The sequence below is a fragment of the Medicago sativa genome, chromosome 8, assembly GCF_051527215.1.
Source record: "Medicago sativa cultivar Bolivia chromosome 8, Bolivia_mono, whole genome shotgun sequence".
NCBI classification, from domain to species: Eukaryota; Viridiplantae; Streptophyta; class Magnoliopsida; order Fabales; family Fabaceae; genus Medicago; species Medicago sativa.
In genome coordinates, this window is record NC_140756.1 from 89,219,508 (window position 1) to 89,246,671 (window position 27,164).

Consider the following 27,164-nt stretch of genomic DNA (forward strand, 5'->3'; position numbering starts at 1 on the left):
CTCCTTCTGCATTTCATAAGGTCTCTCCATGTAAGTAATCATATTCCCAATACTAATACGGATACATCTTTTAATCAGGATTCAAAGATTGATTGTTACGTTGGATACTTTTACTTCATTTTTCTGCATCAATGGCTCTATCCTCCTCAGTGTGGTCTTTTTGGATAAAAAAAGGGTTGAATCCAAGAAAGAAAACTACAAAGCAATTAAATGCATAGTGTTAATCCAATGCGTTTATTTAACTAGCTAGTAGAGAAGAACAGTGCTCAAATAAAATCAACGCAATGCGTTTCAAAGCGCAATCCATTGCGAGCAACCTTCTAATGTGCTCCAATCATTTACATAAACCTCACAAGAGTCCTTCAGGTGATTGACAACACAACTAGAGCATCGACAAGAAGATGAATACAACAAGTTGAATAACTCTACACCAATACAACCAAGCCAACCTCAACCCCTTCAAAACATCCTACAACTCCACAACAATGACCCAAGAATTTCGAATACCACACGTATCCATTACCAAATACATCTTAATTAACAAGCTACTACAACCTTTAATCAACCAATCCTTAGACACCCCAGTAGTACTAAGCTTAACCCAACTCGCGGCCATCAGCGAATTAAAGACCACACTTAAAAAATGGACCTAGCCATTCCATTTCTACGATTAGCTTAATATAAAAAGCTAACGTTAACCATCTCAAGCAAGGCTGACGAGGGTGTCAAAAAATCCTCACCATGCATTTCCTATTCATCCATTGCCACAAGCAAGGCAAGAATTAATTAACCTCTCCACTCTACAACATGTGCTCCATCTGATGAATTTGAGTTTCTTTTTGTTTCAAAACGAATGTCTTGAAACTGTTTCTGAATTGAATGTTCCAAATAGCTCGAATTTGAGTTTTTCAAAAGGTTTGAGTTTTGATTTTTTTTCAACAGTTCACAATACTCTACGCTCTTATGGTTGATACTTTGACGTGATCCAGTTTTGTTCTACAAAAATAAAGAAAAACGAATATAAGTATTTTTGATGTTGTCATATTCATTTTTTTCTTGTTTATATCAAACTTATAGTTATTAAGCCATTGTCTCAGCCATGAAGACGAAGATGACATAGAGCTTTTAGTTTCGAATGATTTTTAAGTAACATGGAGTTTAACTTTGCTCCTAAGCTATTTAGAAATTAGAATGACCGAATCGCGGTGAACTCAAAAATCAGTTTGGGTCAATTATGGAGGAGGAGGATGAAGGTACTTGTATGCATACAGAACAAAATTCAACATCAATAAAGATTTGAAGAAACATATACACCTTTTTTTTTTTTTTGAAAGAAAAGTATATTCTTTAATAGAAATACCAAATTCTGCCAAATAATAGGATAAATATTCCATATGGTACTTGGAAATTGGAATCAACTATTTATTTCTCTCAACTTGTTCATACATGAAAAATTCAATAGGAAAAAAATGAATTGCTTTCTATCAGAATACTGGTGTTGTAGCCTGAAGGGCATCAGTACTTCATTATTAAAAGCCCTATAATAGTGTAATGTCTAATAATTTGACTATGTACACAGCATAAATATACATCCTATTTCTTTTATCTACAAAATTGCTCTATATTTATTTGACAAATTGTTGCATCACGTGATCCTAGCTGCATAGGGCTTCAACTGAGAACTTCTTTGCAATTCCTGGACACGGGTCTCCACCAAAATTTTCAGGAGTTACAGTTACCATGCAAGATTGCTTGCCAATGCAGTCCTGCCAAAACATAATAAGAAAATACGAAATCGTTTGAGCCAAATTATTTATCCATGAATCCATGTTTATCGTTACCACAAGAGTTAGGAAGCAGAGTAAAGATGAGTGCAAATTAACTCATGATGAGTATCAAAAGTACTAATAAATATTTCATCAGAAGATGTCTATAGTGTACCAATTTGGATTTGCTGTGGTTAAATATCCACGTATTCAAGTAGTCAGAGATGTCGGTGGCTGTTGGATTGAGATCGGATGATCTAAATTTTAATACATATTTTGATTATTTTAAAAAACTGAAATACTGAGCTCGATCTCAAGCCAACGGCTAAAGACGTCCCCAACTGCGTGAATGCGAAGACTATGACTGCAACAAATCAACATTGTACGAGTTCTAGCTGATAATTTTATTAGTTTGTTATTGAAATGAAGCAAATAACTAAGTGAGAATTGACACTAAATGAACTGGTAAATATACCCTTTGAGGAGCATCATATGATTTGTGAGCATGACAAGTTCCTTCTCTATAGTTTCCACAAGTTCCTTGTGGCAATCCATAGCTAGCAAATTTAATTTGGGTGATCTTTTGTCCAATGGGACACCACAAGTCAGCTAGTCTATTAACTTGGTTCCTAAGTGTTGGCTGATTTTCATAAACGTCAGCACACACACTTCCTGTTGTTCTTTTCACCAAAGATATTCCATTAGGGTCCCCTCCCCATTCTTCAAACACAACCAAATAATTTCCACTTGGGTTCAACCATGACCTAGGAACATGGTACCTGTCCAATTCCAAAACAAAGTTTTCATGTTATTCAAATTAAACCATTCACTATTATAAAATAAGATGTACAAAATCTTACCATTTCTGAGAGGGTTGTCCACAATTTGTTTGACATTTTTTCTCGGTATAAGTTCCGGCATAATAACAATCACCACATTTACCGCGTGCTATATATCCAGGCATATGGCGTCCGATGTTTCGACCATTTATCCATACTTGACCCTTTCCCATACTATTCATATCTAGAGCCAAGGGATCATTGCCTGCTGGTGTCCTAAAAGTTGTCTAATGACATTGAAGTGCAAAAAGTGATTCAGAATCCATTCAGAGGCAGTTGATCACAGATTCATGTGACAGAAATAAAACATATGTTGAAAATTTAATCATACCCTGTACCATGTCAAAGGTTGTCTTTTAGCCAATGATGATCCTTGTACCCATTGAACCGATGAACTTCCACTTACAGTGGGAAGTTTTAAGGCGTCACCCTTGAGACCAATCTGACCAACAACAAGATTTAAATGGATTCTCTTTATGTTACATTATTTCCGAAAAGGGAAATCACATATAAAATGAATGATACGCATATAATGCTTCAAGACAAAAATAAACAAGAAATTATATTATGCTTAAACTTTTTCTTAGTGATGACACAAGTAAGTATCAACAACATTTTTCAATTTTGAAAAACATTATGCAATGTTTCTATTACCAACCGAAACATTGCTAGGTAACAAACCTTGTAAGACCATTTCTGTTGTGACAAGTCTCTGGTGCCCTCGTTTAGACCCTTGAGTGTGATTGGGCCTAACACCCCGGCATTCCATGTCTCAAAGTGAATGCCAACATTCTACGATTAATTGAAAAGATTTAAAAAAAAAAAAAACTGAAAATACAAAAGTAGCGAAAACAGTCAAGATGTCACAAAATTTAAGAGAACTAACCGGGAGACCGACAGCAACACTAAGCAAAGAGATCTTATTATTTCCAACCCTTAGCTTAACATTCTTATTAAATGTCAATTTAGGAAACTCTAATGATCCATACACAGAACCTGCCTTCATACAGGAGATGGATAAGTAAAACTATAGTTTGTTGTAGAAGAAAAAAAGTATTAAAACCAAAATATAATTGATTAATTTTATTGACCTGAAAGTTGTCCATTAATGAAAACATGCATGGCATGGCCTGCTGACAATATTGTAAGAAGAGGAGATTGTGCATTCTTTATAAAACTTTCATTCGGATCAATGTTGACACTGAACAAGTGATGCTAGTATTTAGTAGATGAAGAAAGAGTATAAAGTATGAACAAAATTATTATTAAGAAGAAGATAATTCTAATTCTTAGTCTATTTAGAAGTCAATGACACAATCAGTTGAAAGAAACTTACTTTGTCATATACCATAAATAATCGGTAGAATCTCTAGTGACATTAATCTGCTCCCATAATGCATATGCTGTGATGGAATCATGTTCACTGGATGAAGCTGGTTCTTCATTATATGACTGCCAATTAAATGCACTGTTTGCAGCAGTCATTTTCATTAGGGAACTTTGAGTACCAAGCTGTATAAAATTTATATTATCAATATTAATGGTCATGCTTGAAAAACAACTCGACATTACAAATACAACGAATTTATATTAACACTTCAGTTCAGTTTTATCGAGCTGTTGTAAACATTCAGTTCGGCTAGGTTTTTGTTTTTGAACCGAACAATGAATGGTCTTAAAAATAGGAATTATCTTACCCTTGCAGTGTTGAAAACTGCAGTTTTGCAGTTAGGAAGAATGCTAATAGACCAAGGTGGAAGTTCATGTTGTGCATCTCCATATTTAACCATTGCCGCATTTTTGGTGTCATAATTTGCAAGGAAGGCAGCACAAGCACCGTTATTTGTCTTGAATTCATGTACCTAAGATAACATTAACAAAAGTAAGCAAATAAATTTACAATACAAAATCCTATTGTATTGGGTATTCTCATAAAATCAGTTGATATGATCTTTACCTCTAGATTTTTTCCAGGCCATGTTACCGTGGGATCAACAGACAATAAAGCTGGTTCACATAGCTTAATTGCCTTATGTAATTCATTCAAATGCCCCCATTTTGGCTGGTTTAAAAGTCCTGATACAGTCATTGCATGTGAAAGTTAATTAGTTATACTAGTTGGTCAGTTATTCTTCTCTAACTTCTATAAAAAATAGTTATAATAGTTGAACAAACTTCATCCTAATGTGAAACTCCCTTCCAATATCACTCTAAGCAAGTTTTTTTTTTTTTTTTTATTTAAAACTTATTTATGTATTTAAAAGAATATACCAAATTCATCAAGGGGAGCATCAAAGTCATAACTTGTAGCAATGAAGGGTCCACCAGAAGTTCGATCAAAGTTAGTTCCTCCATGATACTAGGCCAAAACAATGATACACTAAATTCAGAGTTTGGAAGACATGAAATGAATACATAAACCACAATTGCAATGATTTTCCTTACCATATAGTAGTTAACAAATGTGCCACCATTTTGTACAAATCTTGCGACAGAGAATGCCATATCTTCTGCTGGTCTACGTGGAACTGCACCACCAAACTCTGTGTACCTTCGTAACAGGAAATATTATAAAAATGAAATATTTAGATATGATCATAGAATATTTTAGGAATCTATTTGTTTTGACCTACCAGCCAGTCCAATTCTCAGTCCACATTTTAGGTTTGTTGTTTTTGTTGGGCTTGAAATTTTCACAGTAGTAACCATTGCATGTATCAATCTATTGCATAATATAGATACAAATTAATTAGAGACAAAAAGACAACTGAGTAAAATCATTTAGACTAAAAAAATAATATTGACCTCAAAAAAGTTAAATCTTGCTTCTTTCGATCAGCAATTTCACATATTTACATAGTAGTATGTCGTTGGTTCCAGATCGGTGGATCCAATTTGCAAAATATATTTGATTTTTTTAACTGAAATACTGAGCTTGAAATTTAATCTCGGTAGCATGTATTTGGCTTTCAAAATGCAGATAAGAAATGACCAATGCATATGTGGCTTTCACATGAGCATAACGTAGTTGACAGATGCATATGTGTTGCAGTATGTAGGGACTAGAGTTCGAACTCCAAATTCCTTACTCATTCGTTTTAAGGGTGAATTTTTAATCATTAGACTACTTAACCCAAAAAAAACTCTATAAGGTGCTTACAATAGGTTCAGGAGCATCTTCTTGTTTGCACATAATCCATGGTACGCCAGTATCTAAACTTACAGCCATTTGAGCAAACCATTTGGTGTAAGCTTTTCCAGGAGCACCAATTTCCCACTCCACTGGTCCATACTCATTTTCTATCTACCATATTCAATTACAGATTAAAAAACAATTAATTAAGATCATTATTATTGCAATAATGTAATTGGCCAGCTTCAACCTTTCTAGCCACATAAAAATAAATATGTGAAGTTGAAAGCAATAATACGAATACAATTATTAGGAAAATAAATAATACGAATACAATTATACAAATATTATTTAAATCACATTTCCTTGCCTGTGACAGAATTATTGGACCTCCCTGTGTTTGAAACAATTTCTCTGTTTTCATCATGTTGACAATCTTAGTTGTAAAATTTTGCATTGCCTCCTACATTATCATAAAATTACATGCTTAGAAAATTAATAGAATATCATAATCAAATAGTGATAATAAATATAATCTATATAGCTACACATACAAAACTATGTATCATATAATTATTTTGAAAATGCGCATTATTAAAAAAAAAAAATCTTTCAACATTGTCTCAAGTTTTTGTGCAAATATTTGGTTGAATTGATCATTTCAAAGACCACTATTGATCTTTCATTACTCTTGACCATTGGTCGTGTGTGAAAGAATTTAGTTTGATTGTTAGGATTAAGAGTTTGATTTGCTAATGTATTTTGACTTCTGAATTTTGTTTGTGTTTTTTTAATAAAGTGTTAATAATTAGTTGTTAAATTAATATTTACTCATTCGTGCGGATTTGAACTCAGGGTCTTAAACTCTTCATCTCTCTTATTTGAAATTTCTCTATGTGTATCGATAGCATGTATTTGGCTTTCAAAATGCAGATAAGAAATGACCAAATATTTTCCCTATACCTATATGTAAGGTTGATACCAAGTTTTGATGTAGTCTTTTTTCTCTTGATTTTACTCTTATAGTGTGTTTAAATGAGATAATGTTTTGGTGTATGTAATTTTATAGGATAATTCATATTCTTCTATGTAAATTTCATTGTTTCAATATAAATTTAGAGAATTTTTAAAATGAAAGGATTTTATAATACTTGTTAAATACTCACATAATAAAATTTTGCAACTCCTAAAAGACAGACACAATGCATGCTAGTGGTAATAATGACAACACAATAATATTGAAATTTCATGTTTCTAACCTTGAAAGGCTCGTTGTCTGTTCTGAATGCAATACCCGTAACATACTTGAGCCAAACTGGAAATCCACTGCATGCATATCAAATATATAAAAAGAAGACCTTTGATTATAGTCTAAGCATTATTGTCATTTTCCAATAATAATATTGTTATGTTCTTACTGTCAAAATAATAATAATAATAATAATAATAATAATAATAATAATAATAATAATAATAATAATAATAATAATAATAATAATAATAATAATAATAATAATAATAATAATAATGTTATGTTCTAGATATAATACAGAATTATAAGGCAGGTTACAAAAATTGTTTACCCAAGGTTCCATTCAGCACATGCGTAGGGACCAATGCGAAGATGAACATAAAGGCCAGCTTGTTGCACCACCTTGATGAACTTAACCAAATCGTACCTATCTTCAAAATAATACTAAATTTTTGTACATAAAAAATTTAATTAAAAGAACGAATTACCTTTCTAATTAATATTTTGACAAATGAAACTAAATTCAAAAGAAAAAAAGTGTTTTTGAATTACCTGCCCAGGAGAAGGCTCATGTCCATTCCAAAACACATAAGTTTGTATAACATCTAAGCCTCCATCTTTAGCCTTTTGAATAAGGTCTGGCCACATCTGCATTTATCCAAATGCAATTGAGATATATAAAAGTTATTATTTATTTAAAGAATAACAATTTTGATGCAGCTAAATATATATTACCTCAGGTGTACTTCTTGGATAATGAATGGACCCAGAAATTAAAAATCTTCTTTGTCCATTAACAAGAATGGCCTTGTGATCATAAGTCACAGAGGAAGTGACTGCATAAACCCACAAAAATAATAGCAATATACATAACTTTCTCCTAATTAAATTCTCCATTGGAGCCCATGAACCCATGAATTGATCACTATCAAAGAATTTTTGTAACCTTCACACATGAAATTTCAAAAGAGAAATGGTTTTTCTTCTTCTTCAGTACACATTTCACAATGTTTTTTATTCTTTAAAGAATGGAAACTCTTTATGATTTAAGTATGGTAGTTGAGGGGTGTGGTGTTGATGTTCTAGCTGGTGAGAACTAAGAAGTCTACAACTTCTTTATTTATATATACATTTCAAAAACCAAAGTACTAATTAGTTATAGAGCTTGGAACCTCTCTTTCCTTCCATGGTATTTGACCCCACATGGAATCAAAACAAACAAGCATATACATTACTGTGGCCTTTTGGTAAATGTATCTTTAATTTCTTATGATGGTTATTATACATTTAAGACAACAAATACGGAGGATCATAGGTGACTTAAAAAGTGAGTGGGTTTTATTGTGCACGAACTGGTGTACCATGCACAATTATGATTATAACCATTGATTTAATAGTAAATAATTTAATGGACTAATGTGTGTGTTTGGTTGTGCGGTGATGAGAATTGATTTTGATAAAATTGATTTTGTAAAATTGATTTTGTTTAAAATTGAGTTGAATTTAAAGTGATTTATGTTTGGATACCTTCAAAACAGAAGTGATTTTTATGAAAACTAGTGTTTGGATATTTTGTATTAGAATTGCTTTTGAGTGTGTGAAAGACTAAAATGGGTTTTAACATGTGTGTGAAAAGGAGAGTTAACAGTATGTAAAAGAATTAAATTAAAGGGCAAAAAAGAGAAATTCATTGAAACCAAACTCACGGTGAGAGATTTGATTCCAAGAAGCTATGAAATGGAGCTTCATCCAAAATTGATTCTCAAAAGCAAAAAGTATGCTAATAGCAAAAAGGTGAAGATAACCAAACACAATAAAATTGATTTTGAAAAAATAAACTCACGTTTGGGCCATCTCACCGGGAAACCAAACACTGACTAATATGAATTACCTCTTTAGTGACTTTGGTGTTATGAGCAACTAAAATCTAACAGTACATTTTTTGCATTAATGTAAAATAAAAACAAATTTCCCTTTTAGGAAGAATTAAAAGCTCGTATATATATAGTGATTATGTTAAGTTAAAGACAAATAAGATATGACTATATACGAGAGTATGAATATGATAGGAATATTTATTTTTTTGGTTACAGAAAGTTTAGGTGTGTTCGGCTCCGGTCACCACCGGGGTCAGGGCACGCCTCCGGGCCCAAAGGGCACTTATAAAGGTACTTACAGATCACCCACCAACACTGCCCTCACATCGGCAGAGGGAATCGAACACACAACCTTCTGCAAGGAAGTAGCCCGTTGCTTACCAACTGAGCCAACGTGTGTTGGTAATATGATAGGAATATTCATGATAGAGCCTTATTTTATCACTTGTTTGAAACTGCATGGTAAAGAAAAAACTAGACAGATAATTTTGAAAAATGTATTATTCTCTAATAATTTTGCAGATAACCCAATAGCAACATGATATATATTATATTTTGGGCCAAATACCTCCCTGGGTCCTTTAAGTTTCACGTTTGTAACAGATAGGTCCTTTAAGTTCCAAAGGTTACAGATAGGTCCTTTAAATTTCTAAGGTTTCAGATAGGTCCTTTAAGTTTCGAGTTTGTTTCAGATAGGTCCTTTCTATCAACCTCCATTAAGGACCTATCTGAAACCTTAGAAACTTAAAGGACCTATCTGTAACCTTTGAAACTTAAAGGACCTATCTGTTACAAACGTGAAACTTAAAGGACCCAGTGAGGTATTTGACCTATATTTTGTCAAAACAAACCTATATGATATATATTATATGTAAATGAGATTTAATTTTATATCTTGTCTTTGCTGGTTTCAAACTCATCCGCTATCTCAAGATAAAATTTTAAGTAGAAAAATAAGAAAAGATACTGTAGATGTCAGGAATAATTTATCATATTTTATTGTCTAATAAAATAGTAAATTTAGACATTATCTTATGGGTCTTGTTAATGAGTGCTCCCGGGAAACTCTTTAAGCATACCACATTTAGCAATTATTCTTTTAAAAAGTCAACTGTTACAATTTTCAATTCACTCTACACAACTTTTCATAAAAAACTTACTAATTAAAGTGCTTAAAGAGTGCCCCAGAGGCACTCGTTAACATTTCTCTTATCTTATTGATTATCCAACCATGACTCGCTTATCTTGCACCCAAATCGGCCTAAATGTTAGGGCTTTGGGATAGTTTAAGCCATTACTTTTGAATTTGAATTAACTTGTAACCCAAGGCTCTAAAAATATAATAATAGTAAAAGTAATACATTTTTTTTTTGAATTAACTTGTAACCCAAGGCTCTAAAAATATAATAATAGTAAAAGTAATACATTTTTTTTTGAAGGAAGTAAAAGTAATACATGAATTAGTTCTTTCCTAAAAAAGAAATGGAGTAGTCCTTCGTGACCAAATGTTGCCGCATGTCGCACCGGTACCGATGAGGCAAATTCTTTGGTTATAAACATTTTTTATGTTGAATTTGGATCCTAGATCTCAGATCTTTTATCCTTAAAAGGTACTTATAACATGTCACATACCCGTAAGAAAATTTATCTACACATTCTAGTACCGAAGAACAAAAATATTGTTTTTATCATATAAATAGATTGAGAGGTGAAAGTTTGTCACTCCTATTGTGAAGTAAATACTTGTGTCGATGTTTGGCAAACATAGAATGTTAGACTAGTGATGCATAAATCGAAGTTTGTCAAAGGTTACATCAAAATATTCAAACACAACCATAAATCGAAGTAACGCAACCTTAACTTGTGTTTGGTGTTTGAAAAGGCTTGAATTGTGATGCTTTTGATCGAAAAAAACCTTCAAGAATCCCACGATGTAGGAATTTCGAATTTTGGGTGTTGAGAGTTTTAGGACAAAAAGAGAAACTATTGAAAATGAGAAAAGTTTATGAATTAGCTTATAAATAGGAAGGTTTCGGTATATAATCCGAAAACCTTCAAAATAGAGTTCAGATTATATAACGCTAGTGTATTTTCGGACTATAGGAGGGGGCACGAGAAACATTATTTTTGTGATAAAAAAAATTATAGTTTAGTTGAGAATGCTTGTAATAGTTGGGCCTAGTTTTCATTTTGGGTATTCAAGTCTAAGGTTGAAATTTTTATTCAGGACCCTTACACTTATACCTCCACCCCAACAAACCATACAATGTTTAAATTATATCTCTTTTGTCATTTTACTTCATTCCGATGATATATTTTTGCGGAGAAGTTTTTCGGAATAGATTTTGGAGAAGTTTTCCAGAATAAATTATGGTTTGGTTGAGAATGCTTGTGATGGTTGGGCATATATTTCCGGAATAGATTTTTTCGTGGAGAAGTTTTTCGGAATAGATTTTCCGGAATCATAAATTTTATTAAGGGATTATAAGAAGACTATCAAGCATACTTGGTTCCTAAACTTGGATTAGTTAAATTTTTTATGATGTCATAATAATGATTATGTTTCTAATAAGATTTATTAGCTGGATAATTTCCGTCAACCACCGTAAATCTTTAACTTTAGATGTAACCAAAAAAAAATCTTTAACTTTAGACCATCCACAATGCAGCACCCCATTTGGGTGCTTAAATGGGTCCCAATTGTACACGTCATTCGTTTCATAATTAATACTTAATAAACACTCAATCTCTCCAACTCAGCACCTCAAAATAATTATTAATTCGGTCCCAGCAATAACTCTATATCATTATATTTTAACAATAATTTATATACTCATTCATAATTATATAATTTTAAAATATTGAAGTAATTTAATTATAAATTATTAAAAACAGACATTTTTATTTTATTTTTATTAATATAAGAAATGTCAACTAAAATTTCCAACGGCTATATGCTCCAAGCAAATTCAAATTCCACTATTTTTTTAGGGAATCAAATTCATCTATAAAAAAAATAGAATTAATTGTACATGTGGGACTCTTAAGTAATAGGAGAGAGAGGGTGCCTATAAAAACACCCACCTTTATAAGCATCATATTCATTGACGTCACAAAGGGGATGCCTAATTACAATGGTGCTTAATAGGGGAAGGACTCCCCAGTGTAGATGGTCTAAGTTCCGATTTACTCCCTTTGTCCCAAATCGTATGATATTTTGGGCATTTATCACGTATTATAAAATGTAATTAATATTGTGTGGAAATAAGATATTATGAGTTGTTTTACAAAATTGTCTTTAATAAATGATATGAGAAAGATAAATGAAATAAGTGAAAGAAAAAAGAGTAATAAATAGTTAAAGATATAATAGAAAAAATAACATTAAAGTTTCACTGATATTGTAAAACGACATATAATTTGAGACAATTTTTTCCCCAAAACGACGTACAATTTAAGACGGAGGGAGTAATATTTTGGTTTAGTATTTTCTCTAATAAAGTTTCGATTAGTATTTTGTCTAATATTTGTACCCAAAAAAAAAAGTATTTTGTCTAATAAAGTTCCGAAAACCTTTTTCAATGTATTTTGGTTTATAACTTTGTCAACCGGAAAATTTAATTTGCGTTTTCCATAAAACTTGTAACTTGTAAGTAACATAAATATTTGTGAAGTCATGTGATAAAAAGGGGAAAGTTGAAAATTTTATGTTTTGTAGGGGTGAAAGTATAAGTTAGGTACTTGGTAAAATTTTCTCAAAGGTTTAGTGGAGATTTTTTGTTGTAAACTGAAAGCAGACCCGATTGTCATTTCTTGCATACAAGTGGAGTTTATATATATATATATATATATATATATATATATATATATATATATATATATATATATATAATCTCACTATTAAAATCTAAATAAAGGGTGTTTTCATTTTTCTTTTCAAAAATTCACATCTCAAGATAAATAAATGAGATTTTCGAGGTTCAAATTCCGACCTCTACATAATGTCTTATGTTTGATTGAGAGGTTTAATTTTATTAGATTGCATTTGACTTCTTAAAAAAAAAAAAGAAAGAAATTAAATCAAAAGTACGGTTGAGCTTTATGCCATCTTTGTTATAAATAAATCAAAAGTACTCAACAACAAGGTTTGCTTGTCTCTTATCTCTTACGAGACTAATAACCTTAAAGTTTTGATGATAATTTAAAGGAAAATGTTAACTTGTGTCCTTAAGGCACAAGTTAATGATTTAAATATAGAAATTATTTTTTGAAATGTGTGCATTGTATTTAATTTTTAACTTTTTAATAAATTGAATGCACAAAAGTCTAGAGAATATTTCTTATTTTGGGTTTCTTAACATGTGCCATGAGGGCACAAGTTAACACTACCCTAATTTAAAAAAGTTTTACATCGCAGCATGATAAACCAAACTAAGTTACATTCCTTAGATTTCCATTGACCCAATCTACGAGTGTTATGCAATCCAACTTGATGGTAACACATTGTACTCATGCAACCCACACAAGGATTCCATAAGGAATCAAATTTTGCTTCATAAGGATTTCCATTGGCTGGGTTTCGCTGCTATCGTAGGGGATCTTGGAGGCTGTTGTTGTTTTTGTTGCTGCTGCCTGTTTTTATTCCTCTTTGTTCCTTATTGTTCTGTATCGTTGTTGTTTCTGTATTGTGTTGTGTTTTGTTGCAGTTCAAAGACTGGTGGTATCGTATCTGACCTTATTGCGGTGGATTGTATCGTATGTCCGTAAGGGACTGGTGTGTGATTCTAAAACCCGCAAAGGGTTCTGGTTCGTTTAACCGAAAGGGTCTGGTTACTGACGTATTGGACTCATCCCTCGATCTGAGTTCTTACGCGTTGTTTTGCTCGAAAGAGCATTTTATGCTTGTTGTTCATCAAGGAGCTGTTGACACTTGGATTTTGTTACCGTGTTGGCGGTCGATCCATTCGCCATACCTAAAACTCTAGTTGTTCTATGCAGTTGTTTACTTTTCATACTTTTTTTGTAACTTGGTTTCGCGCCCGTACGCGGGTTCGCTAGGTTGCGCCTTTGATTAGTGAATTTTTGCTAGGATAGACTAGAGTTGATTCACTTTGGACTGTTCTATAACGAAGTATTTCCGTTTGGGTTATTCCTGGGTCAGGTATCATGCCCCCCAGTCTTTGTATCTTTTTCTTTCTTTTTATTATATTGTCCTTTGCTTAAAAAAAAAAATTATTAACGAAATATAAAGTTTTCGCATGGATAAACGCTCTCACACAGACCTAGCTGCATTTCAAATCTCCAGTAGTCGGTTTCTTCCATCACAAATCAGATTTGTGGCATTCAATTGTTCTGCTATTGTCATACGGAGACTCATTTCTCAACATTGTATATATGTTATATCTTATGATGATGATTTGATTATGTTCAAACATTTCATCATCAGGTGGGTTGATTCGGATTGACATGAAAACAATAGTGTTTTGAGTCGATCAAAATTGATGAAATTTGATTGTGCAGAACAAATATGGTCAAAATCGAACCAACATGTGCAGTGTCATATCATGTATGAAAAATATTTGTTTGGTCACAAGCATTTGGAAGCTCTATGTAGATAGATATACATATGCAATTGAGAAAATGTAGAAAGAGAAGACAATTAAACAACAACACAACAACAACAACAAAACATTTGTACCAAAAAAAAAAAAAACAAAAACAAAACATTTTCCCCACAATTAAATAACATCGTTTTTTTTTTTGGTTGAAGGAATAGTATCAATTTTTTAAATAAGTAAATAAATTGTATTTTTATTGTGCCTCTAAATAGTGAGTCAAATGCTTGTGACGGGACAATATTTGATCATGGTTTATACGACTAATTTAAGAAAAATAATATTTGTACAATCATTTTGAGATAATTTTATATCAACTTACTCACATGTTCTCATCTCTCTCTCTCTCTCTCTCTCTCTCTCTCTCTCTCTCTCTCTATTGTTTTTTTTTTATCAATAAAAATATAGAAGAATTAAATTATTTCAAAAGTTATCACAAAATGGTTGTATAAATATCAAACTTATTTTTCAAATATTTCTTTAACGTTAAAGCAATATTTAATGATAATCTAGGCTCTAAACTATATATTTTTTTTACGAAGGTTTGGACTATCAAACTAAATTAATATATTTTTTTGACAAAATCAAACTAAATTAACTATTTAGCCCATGATGAACACGGAATAAACTCTAAATTTTTTTTTTTGAAAGAATATAGTTGGGTAACTCACACACATAACGTGCTGAGAAGAGGGGTATTACTCACAATTTTCTTATGATTTGTATTTACGGGGACTATCCAAATTAAAATATGAAATCATGGTTTTTATAATGATAATGATTGCAATCTTGATAGGTTGATTATGTTTGTGGCGTCCCATTCCACAATATTACAAAATCTTAAACTTAAATTTACCTGCAGCCTTACCCTTGCCCATAAAAATTCTGTACCCACCATAACACATTCAGATCTATAGGGATATATTGAGGGGCCATGGGCATTCTGTAATTGAAAGAAAATAAACTGGCATGTAGCTTAAAAGCAATGGCCCCTTTGCCCCAATTTTGAAAAGTACTATAATTTTGGACTTACTCTATATTACAGACAGAAATTACATTATAATTTTCTCACAAAGTCACTGTCAGAGACAGCATTGCCACAAGCCTCAAACGTGTACAAGAGTGATTTACAAACCCCATACGTAGCCTACTTCATGATCGTAAAAATTACAATCATTATATATTTATCGTTTCATTTCATAGTCATACATACATAGGAAAATCGTTGTTTAAATTAATTTTGCTAGAAAAAAGTTCTTGTATGATCCATATTGTTTTTATACTTGTCATGTTTTTGTATAAATGTGTGGTACAGAAGGTTTTGTTAGTACTTATGTCTGAATTTTGATGTTTTCTCTCTGGGATATGATACTGTTGATTAAGATATTTTGATGTTGTATTGTTTGGGTTATAATTAAAACTATATACAAGGATTGCTGTCCATCATTCAGTTATAATTACTATTCGCATTTTATAAAAATAAATTATATTTATCTACGCAGGGCCACAAGAAAAAAAGGCTTTTGGTTTTAAATTCCATTGTACTTTCTTTTTTGACAATAAATTCTATTATTGTTTTTTTAGGAAAATTATGTTGTACTTGTCATTGTTATCATTTATTGTTAGTATTTCAAATGTGAGTAACAGTTTCATATTGGATAAAAAAATGTAGGTTGAACACTATATAAATGATTTATAAATTCAATGACTTAAGATTTTTAGATGAAGATATGATGTTTTATTCACTTTTGTGATCCAATGTAAACGATCCTATGAGTTAAATTTTTAGATGAAGATATGATGTTTTATTCACTTTTGTAATCCAATGTAAACGATCCTATGAGTTAAAACATGCATACTTTAGGTGTAAGAAGAAGTACAAAATGTTAATAAAAATGGAAAAAGTGCATAGATAAAAGTCAAAAGCTACAAATTTTAGCTTTAACTAGAATTATTTTTACAAGCAAAATCAAATTTACTTTAAAACATTTAAACATGTCAAAATCAATTTTACTCTTTTGAAATCAATTTTTGTCTTTCCAAAATTGAAATCAAACATACATAATTTCACTTTTAATTATCCAATTAGACCAAATAATATGACATGTTGAATAATGATCTTCCATATAAAGATAAAAATGACAGGATGATATGATAACTGAAATTATAATTTTAAAAGCTAATTATTGATTACACAGGCCTAGGTCTATACATACTCTAATAAGGATGGAGGATATGCAACTGTACTTCTCAAAACAAATTATAGAGCAAAAAAGACAGGACAACACTGTTAATATGGCAGTTTACCATTGGAATAAAATTCATTAGTTAACACAAATTAACTTCCCTCGCAAAACAAAAACAAAAAACCACAAATTAACTTCGTCTCGAATAAAATCTCATCAATTTAATTTGAAAAATTAAGGTTCCGTCTACTTGTAAAAATATTTTCTATGTTTATTTAATAAATTATGTATTGGAATTTGAGTTATGATAGACTTTTAGCAAGTGTACTAAAAATGCATCGAAGTAGTAAAAATATCGATCCCACGAGGACTGTGTTAATCTCAATTCAGCAATAAGGTTAATATTTAGGATATGTAAAATATTTTGTTTGGTTTGCCACTAGGCAGTAGATTTGATTGCATAAAATTAAATAACATAAAATAAAGATTTGGTTAGAAAATAAGAGAGATGAGATCAGATCCTTCGAATCCTCTAAGTTCCCCTAATTGGTCTACTGCACCTATTTGTTATGAATCCTCTTCTAATTTACGATGATTAACAAAATAGCCCTAATCAATCCCTTGAGTTAGGACCCTCTTCTTAAACTACAGCCCCTAATTCCTTAGGTGATCTAATAATTCTTGAAGGTTTTACCGAACGTTAACCTATTATCACTAACAAACGATTATCTATTCCTAGACTAACCCTGTTTATTAGAACAATTCAATTAGGTCTAAGTCGAAAGCCATGGTCAGTGGTCATTCGTTCTCGCAAAATCAGGTTATATGTGATCAAGATATAAAAAGCATTAAGAACAATTGAATTGAATAAACTAGAATTGAATTCATAAACAAAATAGAGTTTCACAGCAACATGTGTCAATTAGGGTTACAAAGATTCATCTCGGATCTAATCTCTAACACTATGTTTGGTTGGAGAGAAATAAGAAGGAGAGAGTTAAAGAAGAGAGAAATAGAAGAGAGACACTGAATTTCTTTTGTTTGGTGAGCAGAGAAAAAGAGAAGAGAGAAGACTGCAGCGTGGGCCCCACTCAAAATCTCTTTCTTCTCTCAACAGCGAAGAAAGTAGAGAGAAACACACTGGTCATTTTTTTTATCCCTCTTTTGCCCTTTTCTTTTTGGTTTTCGCGGCAACTCTCCCGCGCTTCCTCTCCTCCCACCTTTTTATTCCTTTGGGTCATTATCTTCCTCACTCATCCTCCAAGTTTGGCGATGGACCTGCAACTTCTCTTGATCTATCCTTCTTAGATCTCTACAGCACCACATCAAGACTAGATCTGGAAACTACAAATCATAGGTATGGATGTATTAAATCAATCTTTTTAATGTGTTTTTCTCTGTTCAATATAGATGATTCTGCTAATAAATGTTGTTGATCTTATATAAAAGGGCATGCAGTACCATGGATGTGGTGTGTTTGTCAAATTTTTGAAACTTTTTTTATGATGTTTTTCTTTGTTAATATAGTCATTTGATTGAGATTATCCTTTGTAAATTGGGTTGAAATGCTTAGTTTATTGTCTTACATCATATGTTGAATGTTCAATTTTAAGAATCAATTGGATTATGAATGTTCAATTTTAAGAATCAATTGGATTAGGCTCAATTTTGATGTAGATGTGACTTGAACTTTAGGCTCAATTTCAACTTATATTTAATTTCTGTTTATGTCATTTATTTTATGATTGTTATAATTACGGGTAACTATATTATTCTTTGTTAGTTATATTGATTTCTTTTTCTTGAGCTTGGTTATTCATCAATCACATTTATTTTGAGCCGAGAGTAAATTGTTACATTAAAACCTCATTTTAGCCTTTCCTAGAAATTTTGAATTTATACATTACACAATTTTGTGGTACTTATCATTGATTTCCGAAGATTCAGTTCAGTATGGTGTGAGATATCAGTTACTACTTTCACATCTTTTCTTGTATTGTGCTACACTAGTTAGTTGCAGCTCTGTAAGTACAGTGACAATTGTTACTTGTTAAATCGTTAGCTTGGCTAACTTGCTGAATTGTACCACAGTCAATGGTATAATCACATTAGAACTGTTACTTTTGCTGCCATCTATGGATGCAAATTCCATTGATGATGATGCTTCCATTTTAAAGGTATATGTAATAGTTTGAACCATGAAAGAGGACTTGAGAGAAAGCAACAACAAAGAAAACCACACAGAATTATAATGAAGTAAACAAGGAAAGTGATAACTATCTCTTGCCATTGTATTTTGTTTAGATCTTCCTTTTTTTCTTCATGTTGTTAGCCTCTTTTGGCATCTAGTTTTGGGATTTCTAGATAGTTTCAGCCTAAGGGGTTTGAAGGGGGAGCAGGTTTTGGTTGTTATATGGTGTTTGGTTATAGTTCTATGTATCTGTCATTCATATGGCAGCAATTGTGTTTATAGCTTTGTTTTCAATGGGCTGCACCCCTCCCTTGTTTTGTTTATGTACTGTTTTTGGTTCCTTTTGCTATTTGATCATGTCTTGTGTTCATGAGGCCTTAATAAATCTATGCTGTTAAAAAAAAAGTTTTGGGATTTCTATATATTAATCTTAGTAATTGTTTCATAATTTGTATTGTGTTTACAATAAAAACTTAAGAGTATATATATATCATTTCCTTTTTATCTACTCTGTATTGGAACATTTATTCAATTGCTCATTTGTGCTACATGTGGGAAGCCTTTGAGAGTGTCATATTGTTGTGGAGGTAATGTCAAATCTAGATAGTGTTGAAGACGTAAGCAATGATGAACGAATTGAAATAATAGATGAAGTGGACTTGGATGAAGATGAAATGATTGATGTTGGAATGTCTATTCAAATGCTAGTTTTAAATCATGCTAAAAAGAGATGGAAAGGAGACAACATATTGGTTCTGTTGTCTTATTGTGTCATGCTGTCCATGCATTGTATTTGAATCAAATCTTATCAACATGTATGCATAGTCGAGTCACCTATTCCCCACAAAGTGAGCATAGACGTCATGAGTTAATGAGTTATCTAGAGCACACAGATAAGTGTCGGGACATCATACGAATGGGGCCTGAAGCATTCATGCAGCTGTGTCTAAAACTAAGAGGTACTGGTATAGTAAAAGATACTATAAAGTCTACTGTAGAAGAGCAAGTGGCAAAATTCTTGCATATTGTAGGACATAATGTTAAAAATCGTACTGTATCTTTCTTCTTTTATCGTTCGGGAGAGACAGTTAGTCGTCACTTTCACACCGTGTTGCATGCCATACTTGCATTAGGGGAAGAATTTATAGTCCAACCATCAGGTGCCGATGTCCCACCACAAATACTAAACAATAGCAGATTTTATCCATTTTTTAAGGTACCATTATATTTTTTTTAAGGCATCTTCATTTTTTATTTAGTCATAATTATTTTCAACCTTTAAGTATATCCCTTATACAACTAACTAAATCATCTATGAAATAAGGATTGCATTGGAGCTATAGATGGCACACACATTCGAGTGAAGGTCCCAAGGGCAGAAGCCCCTCGTTTTCGTGGAAGAAAAGAGCACCCCACTCAAAATGTATTAGCTGCATGTAATTTCGACATGAAATTCACTTACGTGTTAGCCGGGTGGGAAGGAACAACATCTGACTCTAGAATATTAAAAGATGCTTTAACTAAAGAAGACCCTTTAATAATTCCTGAAGGTTAGTGGAAAAGTTAATATAATATACTTTTATTAAAAAAAAGCACATTGAACTTATTTCGACTAAACATTGAGTTATAATATATATTTTATAAAATTTTGTAGGAAAGTTTTATCTCGGGGATGCGGGATTTATGCTTAAACAAGGGTTACTAACTCCATATAGAAGAGTTCGTTATCACTTGAAAGAGTATTCCTCTCGTGGGCCACAAAATCCCCGAGAGTTATTCAACCTTCGACACTTTTCACTTCGGAACGTCATTGAGAGAACTTTTGGTGTGTTAAAAAAGAGATTTCCAATTATAGCTAGTGGCACTGAACCACATTATTCACTTGAAGTAATGATAGACATAGTATTTGCTTGTTGTATACTTCATAACTTTTTAATGGGAGTGGACATTGATGAAGCACTAATTGCTGAGGTTGATCATGAACTGCTTCAAAATGACATAGATAGATCCCAAACACAACAGCATGATGAAGACTACCGACTAGGATCGCTTCTTAGGGAAGCTATTACAACTGAAATGTGGAACCTGTATGGAGCTTAATGTAGTTGTGTCATGAGATAATGTAGTTTATTGGTTAATGTTAATGTAGATTATAATTATGTTTTTCTGTTAATTTAGTTCAAATGTTTTATTTGTTGTCATGTACTTGTTTCAATTGATAAATATTTGGATTATAATCTCGTTTCATCTGTCATGTACTTGTTTCTGTTAATTAATGTGATATGCATTGTGGTATCTTGTTTCTGTTGAAACTAAATGCATTTATAGGTTGAAAAATGGCAAAGGATAAAGGTCAAAGTGTAGAACCTAGACAAGCTACTAAGGACGTCTTAAGGTGGACTGATGATATGGATCAAATATTATTGAATGCTTTGATGGAAGAGGTCCACAAAGGGAATAGGCATGATGGTTCATTTTCATCTGAAGCATACTTGAATGTCGTAGCCGTTTTACGGTCTAACATTGATCCGGCCATAACAAAACAACACATAAAAAATAGAATGAAAACTTTGAAAGATCGTTTTGGTGAAGCGTATGATCTATTTGGTGGCTTGAGCGGATTTGGATGGAATTCAACAACTAGGAGGTTTACGGCTGAGGAGCCAGTTTGGGAAGAACTTATAAGTGTGAGTTTTTTTTGTTTCATTTATTAATTGTGGTGTCCTTCATTTTATTTCCTAGAAATACACAATGTATATTATGCTTGATTTGCTAACTCATAGTGTGTGTTTGATGATAGGTAAAACCACATGCTGCTAAGTGGAAAACCATGCAAGTTAAGCATTATGATGTTCTGAAGGTTCTTTTTGGGGAAGACCGAGCAGCAGGAAAAACATCTAAGACTAATAAAATGAGACACAATCAGTTGGAGAAGGAAAGGGAAAAGGAAAAAGAAAAAGAAAATGAAAATGTTAATCTGAATGACCCAGCTGATGATACTTACATGACTGACCAACGTGCTGATATACTTGATGAAGGGCAAGAAGAACCCATTGTTGACTCATACAGTCCAACATATGGGAAATCACATCAATCCATAGGAACATCTGGTTCTCGCGGAACAAAGCGTAAGGCTCCAATGAATGATTTTGTGGAGGCTCAATTCGATAGAATGACGAGTGGCATTGGACTCATGGCTGATGCGTTGAACAAAGGTAATTCAATTTCTGATCAATTGCATGATGTGGCTAAACAACAAATAGAATTATCTGCACGACAAGTTGCAGCTATTGAGAAACGCAACGAAATCTTGCAAAATTGTAGACCTCGAGTGTATACAGGAGCAGATGTATGGAATATGCTTGATGAGTTGGATCTGCTGCCACAATTTCGTTTCAAGTGCTATGAAGTTCTTTGCAATGATAGCAAAAAGAAGGAGCTGATTTTTGGTGTGCCCACTGACATGCGCTTACAGGTTCTCTTACAAATGATGGATGCTAATTTCTACCATTGATGTTGTTTGGTATCTTTTTGTGTCATGTATATGACTCTTTTGTGTATATGTAATGAGGACACATCTGGTGCCTTTAATTATGCCTTGTAACATGGCAAGTATTTTGAAACATGCAGTAGGGTTAAAAATAGGCAATATGTAGTTGCCACTTTAGGCAATTGACAGTATATGATATATATATATATATATATATATATATATATATATATATATATATATATATATGGTATAATTATTTTGTGTTAGGCCAACTATGACATTTCTTATGGTTTAAGTGACTTATGGAAATTCAATTATCATTTTGAGAAGGTAGTTTTCTTATTATACACCTTTTTTTAGTGTTATGTGTATGAAGTTTATGACAGGTTAAACAATCTAGGATGCCATAAGTGTTTTGGTTGTTGAGTATCTGTATTTTCCGTTGTAGTTTACCGGTTTGTACAGGTTCTATTATGGGTTTTAAAGATTGATTTTTACATCTGTTTGAAGATTAATTATTTAGGGAAGAATGATTTTGAACTATGAGTGGTGTTGGGCTCCCTGGGACTATTTGATGAGGCAAAGTTAATGGTGTCCGCTTGCGTTTAGACAGTTTCGACGTTTCGGGCTGTAGGGGGTACTGGCGCTGCTGCTGTCATGACAGTGCAGCACCTGTTTTCTACTGTTTTTTGGGTCTGTAACCTGTTTTGCTGCTGCTGGTTTTGGTCTGTAATGGCCGTTGCAGGTGCCTGGGGGTTCCGGATTGTGGTGCTGCAGTTTTCGTAGGTTATGGCATAGTTATGGGTCTAAATTCCTTAGGTCATGATCTTTGGATTTCAGTGTCATATGTTACGCTATTTAGCCTTATTTCCTATTATTATGTTGTTGCAATTCACTTTTTATTGTGTTTGTGTACTTCTTCTACAAGATACAATGATAAAAAAGATACAATGATAAAAAAAAGTTTTGGTTATTAAAAAAAATCACTAAATTTTGATTGTTAAAAAAAAATTATTGAGAGCAGGATCTCACCCAAAATTAAAATAATGAGCTTTTGTAGTATTTTGTAGCAATTCAAGTTTTGGTGAGTGTTAAATTGTTTCATTATAACAAGGCTATTTTTGTCAATGTCTAAAATATTGTCATTTCTCTCTTCTCACTTTCTACTCAACCAAACAAGAGAGAGAGGAGGTTTACACTTCTCTCTCTTCTATTTCTCTCATCTTTCTTTTATACCAAACAACCTCTTAAATCTACTATATTTCTTACATATTTCTCTCTTCTCATTCTCTCTCTCACCTCTTTCTCTCTTCTTAATTTCTTCTCTTTGCCAAACATAGTGTAAGAGATTTAGCTACTCATAATTGAGTTTACAAATAGCATAATCAATAATGAAATCAAAACATACATGAATTGGTAAAAGGATGATGAAATCGCCCTCCTAGCCGTCTTCAGGTGTTAAAATCGCACTTTAGCTCTCCAAAATCGTCACCCTTATGTTTGAGAGTGAGTTGAGCTTAAATAGGCAACTTCTGGATCGCCCAAAATCGCGCTACGGTTGTGAAAATCGTACCACGATCTCACTGCTTCAAAAACATGCATTCTGCCAAGCCAAAATCGCGCTACGGTTGTGAAAATCGCGCTACGATTTCTGGTTTTCCAGCACTTCCAGATTTTCTGCTTTTCACACCCCCAGTCTGTCTAAAATTGCTACAGACTCAATAAAAACATCAGCACAGCTGTTTCTTCAAAATCTTCTATTTTTCTGCTCTTTTTGCTGCTTAAACTTGCTTGTGAACCCAAAAATATCATGAAAAAGACTCTAAAAATAGTGCATGACTGACTGTCATCACAACCCCAAACTTAAACCATTCCTTGTCCTCAAGGAATCTACTTGCAATATTGACAATCGACAGTAAAATAACAATTACCTGATCAAGCGATAGTACCCAAAAGTTCAACACCTTACTAGCTAAAGATGAGCTAGTTTGACTTGTTCGCATCCACCAATTCACAACTCCACGCAACAAATTGAATAGGGTTCACAGTCGACATGCAATCTACATATTACCATACGCTTGAAAAGTTTCTAAACGTCAATCAAAATCAATGTCAATGCACACTTTGAGGTCTTTAAAGGTTATAACGGGGCTTAGGTGAAGGTGGGATAATATTTGGATAAGTAGGCTACACAAAATTTGAGTTAGACATTCCTACAGACGTTAAAGCACAAAATTCAATCCTTCATTCATTCACCTTATGGAACAACAATCAATGCAAAGGTACTAGAGAATATGTTTAACAGTTGGGACAATCGAGTTTGAAGTTACTCGGATTTTCAATGTTTTGTCCCTTTCTTTTCATCATTCATTTTCATTTTTTTTTGATACACCATTTTTGTGTGTATTTTTCATGATAAAGTTCATTCTTTTGTTCTATTATTCTCTAGTACCCCCACCCCAAACTTAGTTGGTTGCAAATTCCAATAGCAACCCCAAACTTAATCTTTAGCAACATTCTACAATGCCTAACTCAGAAAAAACAATGAGGGACAAGTCCTAAAAGTCTCTAAGCTTGTAATGTAGTTTGTCACCGAACAAAAAGTTCTAATCCTACCGGCCCAAATTGGCTAAGAAATGGATAATATATAACAATTAAAATCAGGGTAGGCTTCAAAAGGCTCACAGGACCAAGCACTTTTGCCTCAGTGAGCTAATGACAAAGATCAACCAACAATAGAGAAAAATCGCAAGTTCTAGAAATGTAGATGCATGGAATATTCTAATATATGTAAATTGAAAAACAAAATTTGGCAATGAACCTTATGGCTGAGATTTCTGGGAGTTGTGACTACCTATCTTTACTGCCGTACACTTCGCCTTTGAAATACCAAGTCACTCCTCCTTTTGAACTTTTGGAATACCACTTGAACAAATATTTGTTACTAAACTGTAAAAAATCAAGTAAACAAGCAAATTCATCAATAATAAACAAGTGCAAGAACAATTACATCAACGGGGGGTATAACCAAGTTAAACAAAAATGAAAATTAAAGACAAATTGTTTGACTCAACAATAAAAATAAAATGCTGAAAATAAAGACATAATAAAAAGGATGGGTTGCCTCCCACCAAGCGCTTTCTTTTACGTCATTGAGCTTGACGCTTCAACCACTGTTAGGGTGGTAAATATGTCAGAAAGAACACATCATCCTTCTTCTTTCTCTTGTTTGGTAGGAATTCCATGAATTTGTAACAAAGAAGTAGATGCTCCCATGCGCTCACAGTTATACCTTTGGAATTTAAGCTCTCCCACCTTAGAGAAGGACATGCAACCATCTGCACACGAGTGATTTCCTTAACCCCTGTTTGTTCAGACTTCGGGAAAATGTCAGCACTCCTCACTTTTGGATTTTCTTCCACCACAACCTTGTGACACTCAATCTCCATCTGAACCAGCTTCCTCTGAGACTCATGTGCTTTCTCAACAAGATCACCACACTGAACATCAAACTTCTCAAATGAAACTTGATTTGACACCAAGAAATCATCTAAAATATTCTGAAGTTGAGTATTGTAATCGATGTTGATCACCTCTTTCTTCCCTTCACCATCACTATCTGGTTGATTCGCCTCATAATGACCACAACTCGAGATTTTGTTGTCCAAAATTTTGATCTTAAAAGATAGCATATATTTTTCATACTGCAACTTAGCAATCTCTTCTGTGTCATAGAGGAGTACCCTGTCTATCATAGCTGCAAAACTTGGATAAACTTTTCAGTAGCACAGTACAATGAGAAGAAAAAGAAGAGCATAAATCTCTTTTTTTTTTATATAAATATATATATACAAAAATATAAATGACAGAAATCCTAAATAAAAACAAAATTGCCAAATTGAAATGACTTAACAGTCCCCGGCAACGGCGCCAAAAACTTGATAGACTTTTAGCAAGTGTACTAAAAATGCATCGAAGTAGTAAAAATATCGATCCCACGAGGACTGTGTTAATCTCAATTCAGCAATAAGGTTAATATTTAGGATATGTAAAATATTTTGTTTGGTTTGCCACTAGGCAGTAGATTTGATTGCATAAAATTAAATAACATAAAATAAAGATTTGGTTAGAAAATAAGAGAGATGAGATCAGATCCTTCGAATCCTCTAAGTTCCCCTAATTGGTCTACTGCACCTATTTGTTATGAATCCTCTTCTAATTTACGATGATTAACAAAATAGCCCTAATCAATCCCTTGAGTTAGGACCCTCTTCTTAAACTACAGCCCCTAATTCCTTAGGTGATCTAATAATTCTTGAAGGTTTTACCGAACGTTAACCTATTATCACTAACAAACGATTATCTATTCCTAGACTAACCCTGTTTATTAGAACAATTCAATTAGGTCTAAGTCGAAAGCCATGGTCAGTGGTCATTCGTTCTCGCAAAATCAGGTTATATGTGATCAAGATATAAAAAGCATTAAGAACAATTGAATTGAATAAACTAGAATTGAATTCATAAACAAAATAGAGTTTCACAGCAACATGTGTCAATTAGGGTTACAAAGATTCATCTCGGATCTAATCTCTAAGAGATTTAGCTACTCATAATTGAGTTTACAAATAGCATAATCAATAATGAAATCAAAACATACATGAATTGGTAAAAGGATGATGAAATCGCCCTCCTAGCCGTCTTCAGGTGTTAAAATCGCACTTTAGCTCTCCAAAATCGTCACCCTTATGTTTGAGAGTGAGTTGAGCTTAAATAGGCAACTTCTGGATCGCCCAAAATCGCGCTACGGTTGTG

The 27,164-nt window shown here is 32.7% G+C and overlaps 2 protein-coding genes across 4 annotated transcripts; one reads left to right on the top strand and one right to left on the bottom strand.

The window, feature by feature from the left end:
* Positions 1 to 1,395: 1,395 nt before the first annotated feature.
* Positions 1,396 to 8,118, bottom strand: LOC146903008 (beta-galactosidase-like). 3 transcript variants are annotated; one of them, XM_085732735.1, is made up of 19 exons: positions 7,726 to 8,118; positions 7,543 to 7,638; positions 7,322 to 7,434; positions 6,998 to 7,064; positions 6,109 to 6,201; positions 5,766 to 5,909; positions 5,239 to 5,327; positions 5,051 to 5,156; positions 4,877 to 4,964; positions 4,563 to 4,681; positions 4,303 to 4,467; positions 3,942 to 4,117; positions 3,697 to 3,806; positions 3,492 to 3,601; positions 3,287 to 3,397; positions 2,937 to 3,047; positions 2,627 to 2,832; positions 2,242 to 2,545; positions 1,396 to 1,766 (listed from the first exon to the last, which is right to left on the bottom strand). In XM_085732735.1, exons 1-19 carry the CDS (start codon positions 7,903 to 7,905, stop codon positions 1,656 to 1,658), a joined length of 2,499 nt encoding a protein of 832 aa, XP_085588861.1. In that variant the 5' UTR covers positions 7,906 to 8,118; the 3' UTR covers positions 1,396 to 1,655. The 3 variants fall into 3 exon arrangements, with proteins under 3 accessions (XP_085588861.1, XP_085588862.1, XP_085588864.1); XM_085732736.1 differs by having other exon boundaries at positions 7,322 to 7,417; positions 7,726 to 7,828; XM_085732738.1 differs by lacking the exon at positions 7,726 to 8,118 and having other exon boundaries at positions 7,322 to 7,421.
* A 9,751-nt stretch (positions 8,119 to 17,869) lies between these two features.
* Positions 17,870 to 22,675, top strand: LOC146903009 (uncharacterized). Its single transcript, XM_085738027.1, has 3 exons — positions 17,870 to 18,025; positions 21,188 to 21,546; positions 21,660 to 22,675. The coding sequence occupies exons 2-3, from the start codon at positions 21,196 to 21,198 to the stop codon at positions 22,371 to 22,373; spliced, it is 1,065 nt and encodes a 354-aa protein (XP_085594153.1). The 5' UTR covers positions 17,870 to 18,025; positions 21,188 to 21,195; the 3' UTR covers positions 22,374 to 22,675.
* Positions 22,676 to 27,164: the final 4,489 nt, after the last annotated feature.

What these genes read in the sequence shown, in the direction of transcription:
- LOC146903009 (XM_085738027.1), top strand. Translation starts at nt 21,196, where the DNA reads ATGGCAAAGGATAAAGGTCAAAGTGTAGAACCTAGACAAGCTACTAAG. An exon ending in TTTGGGAAGAACTTATAAGT is followed by an intron (nt 21,547 to 21,659) that starts GTGAGTTTTTTT and finishes GTTTGATGATAG; the next exon opens with GTAAAACCACATGCTGCTAA.
- LOC146903008 (XM_085732735.1), bottom strand. Translation starts at nt 7,905, where the DNA reads ATGGGTTCATGGGCTCCAATGGAGAATTTAATTAGGAGAAAGTTATGT. An exon ending in GTCCAATAATTCTGTCACAG is followed by an intron (nt 5,910 to 6,108) that starts GCAAGGAAATGT and finishes TGAATATGGTAG; the next exon opens with ATAGAAAATGAGTATGGACC. An exon ending in CATTAATGGACAACTTTCAG is followed by an intron (nt 3,602 to 3,696) that starts GTCAATAAAATT and finishes GTATGAAGGCAG; the next exon opens with GTTCTGTGTATGGATCATTA.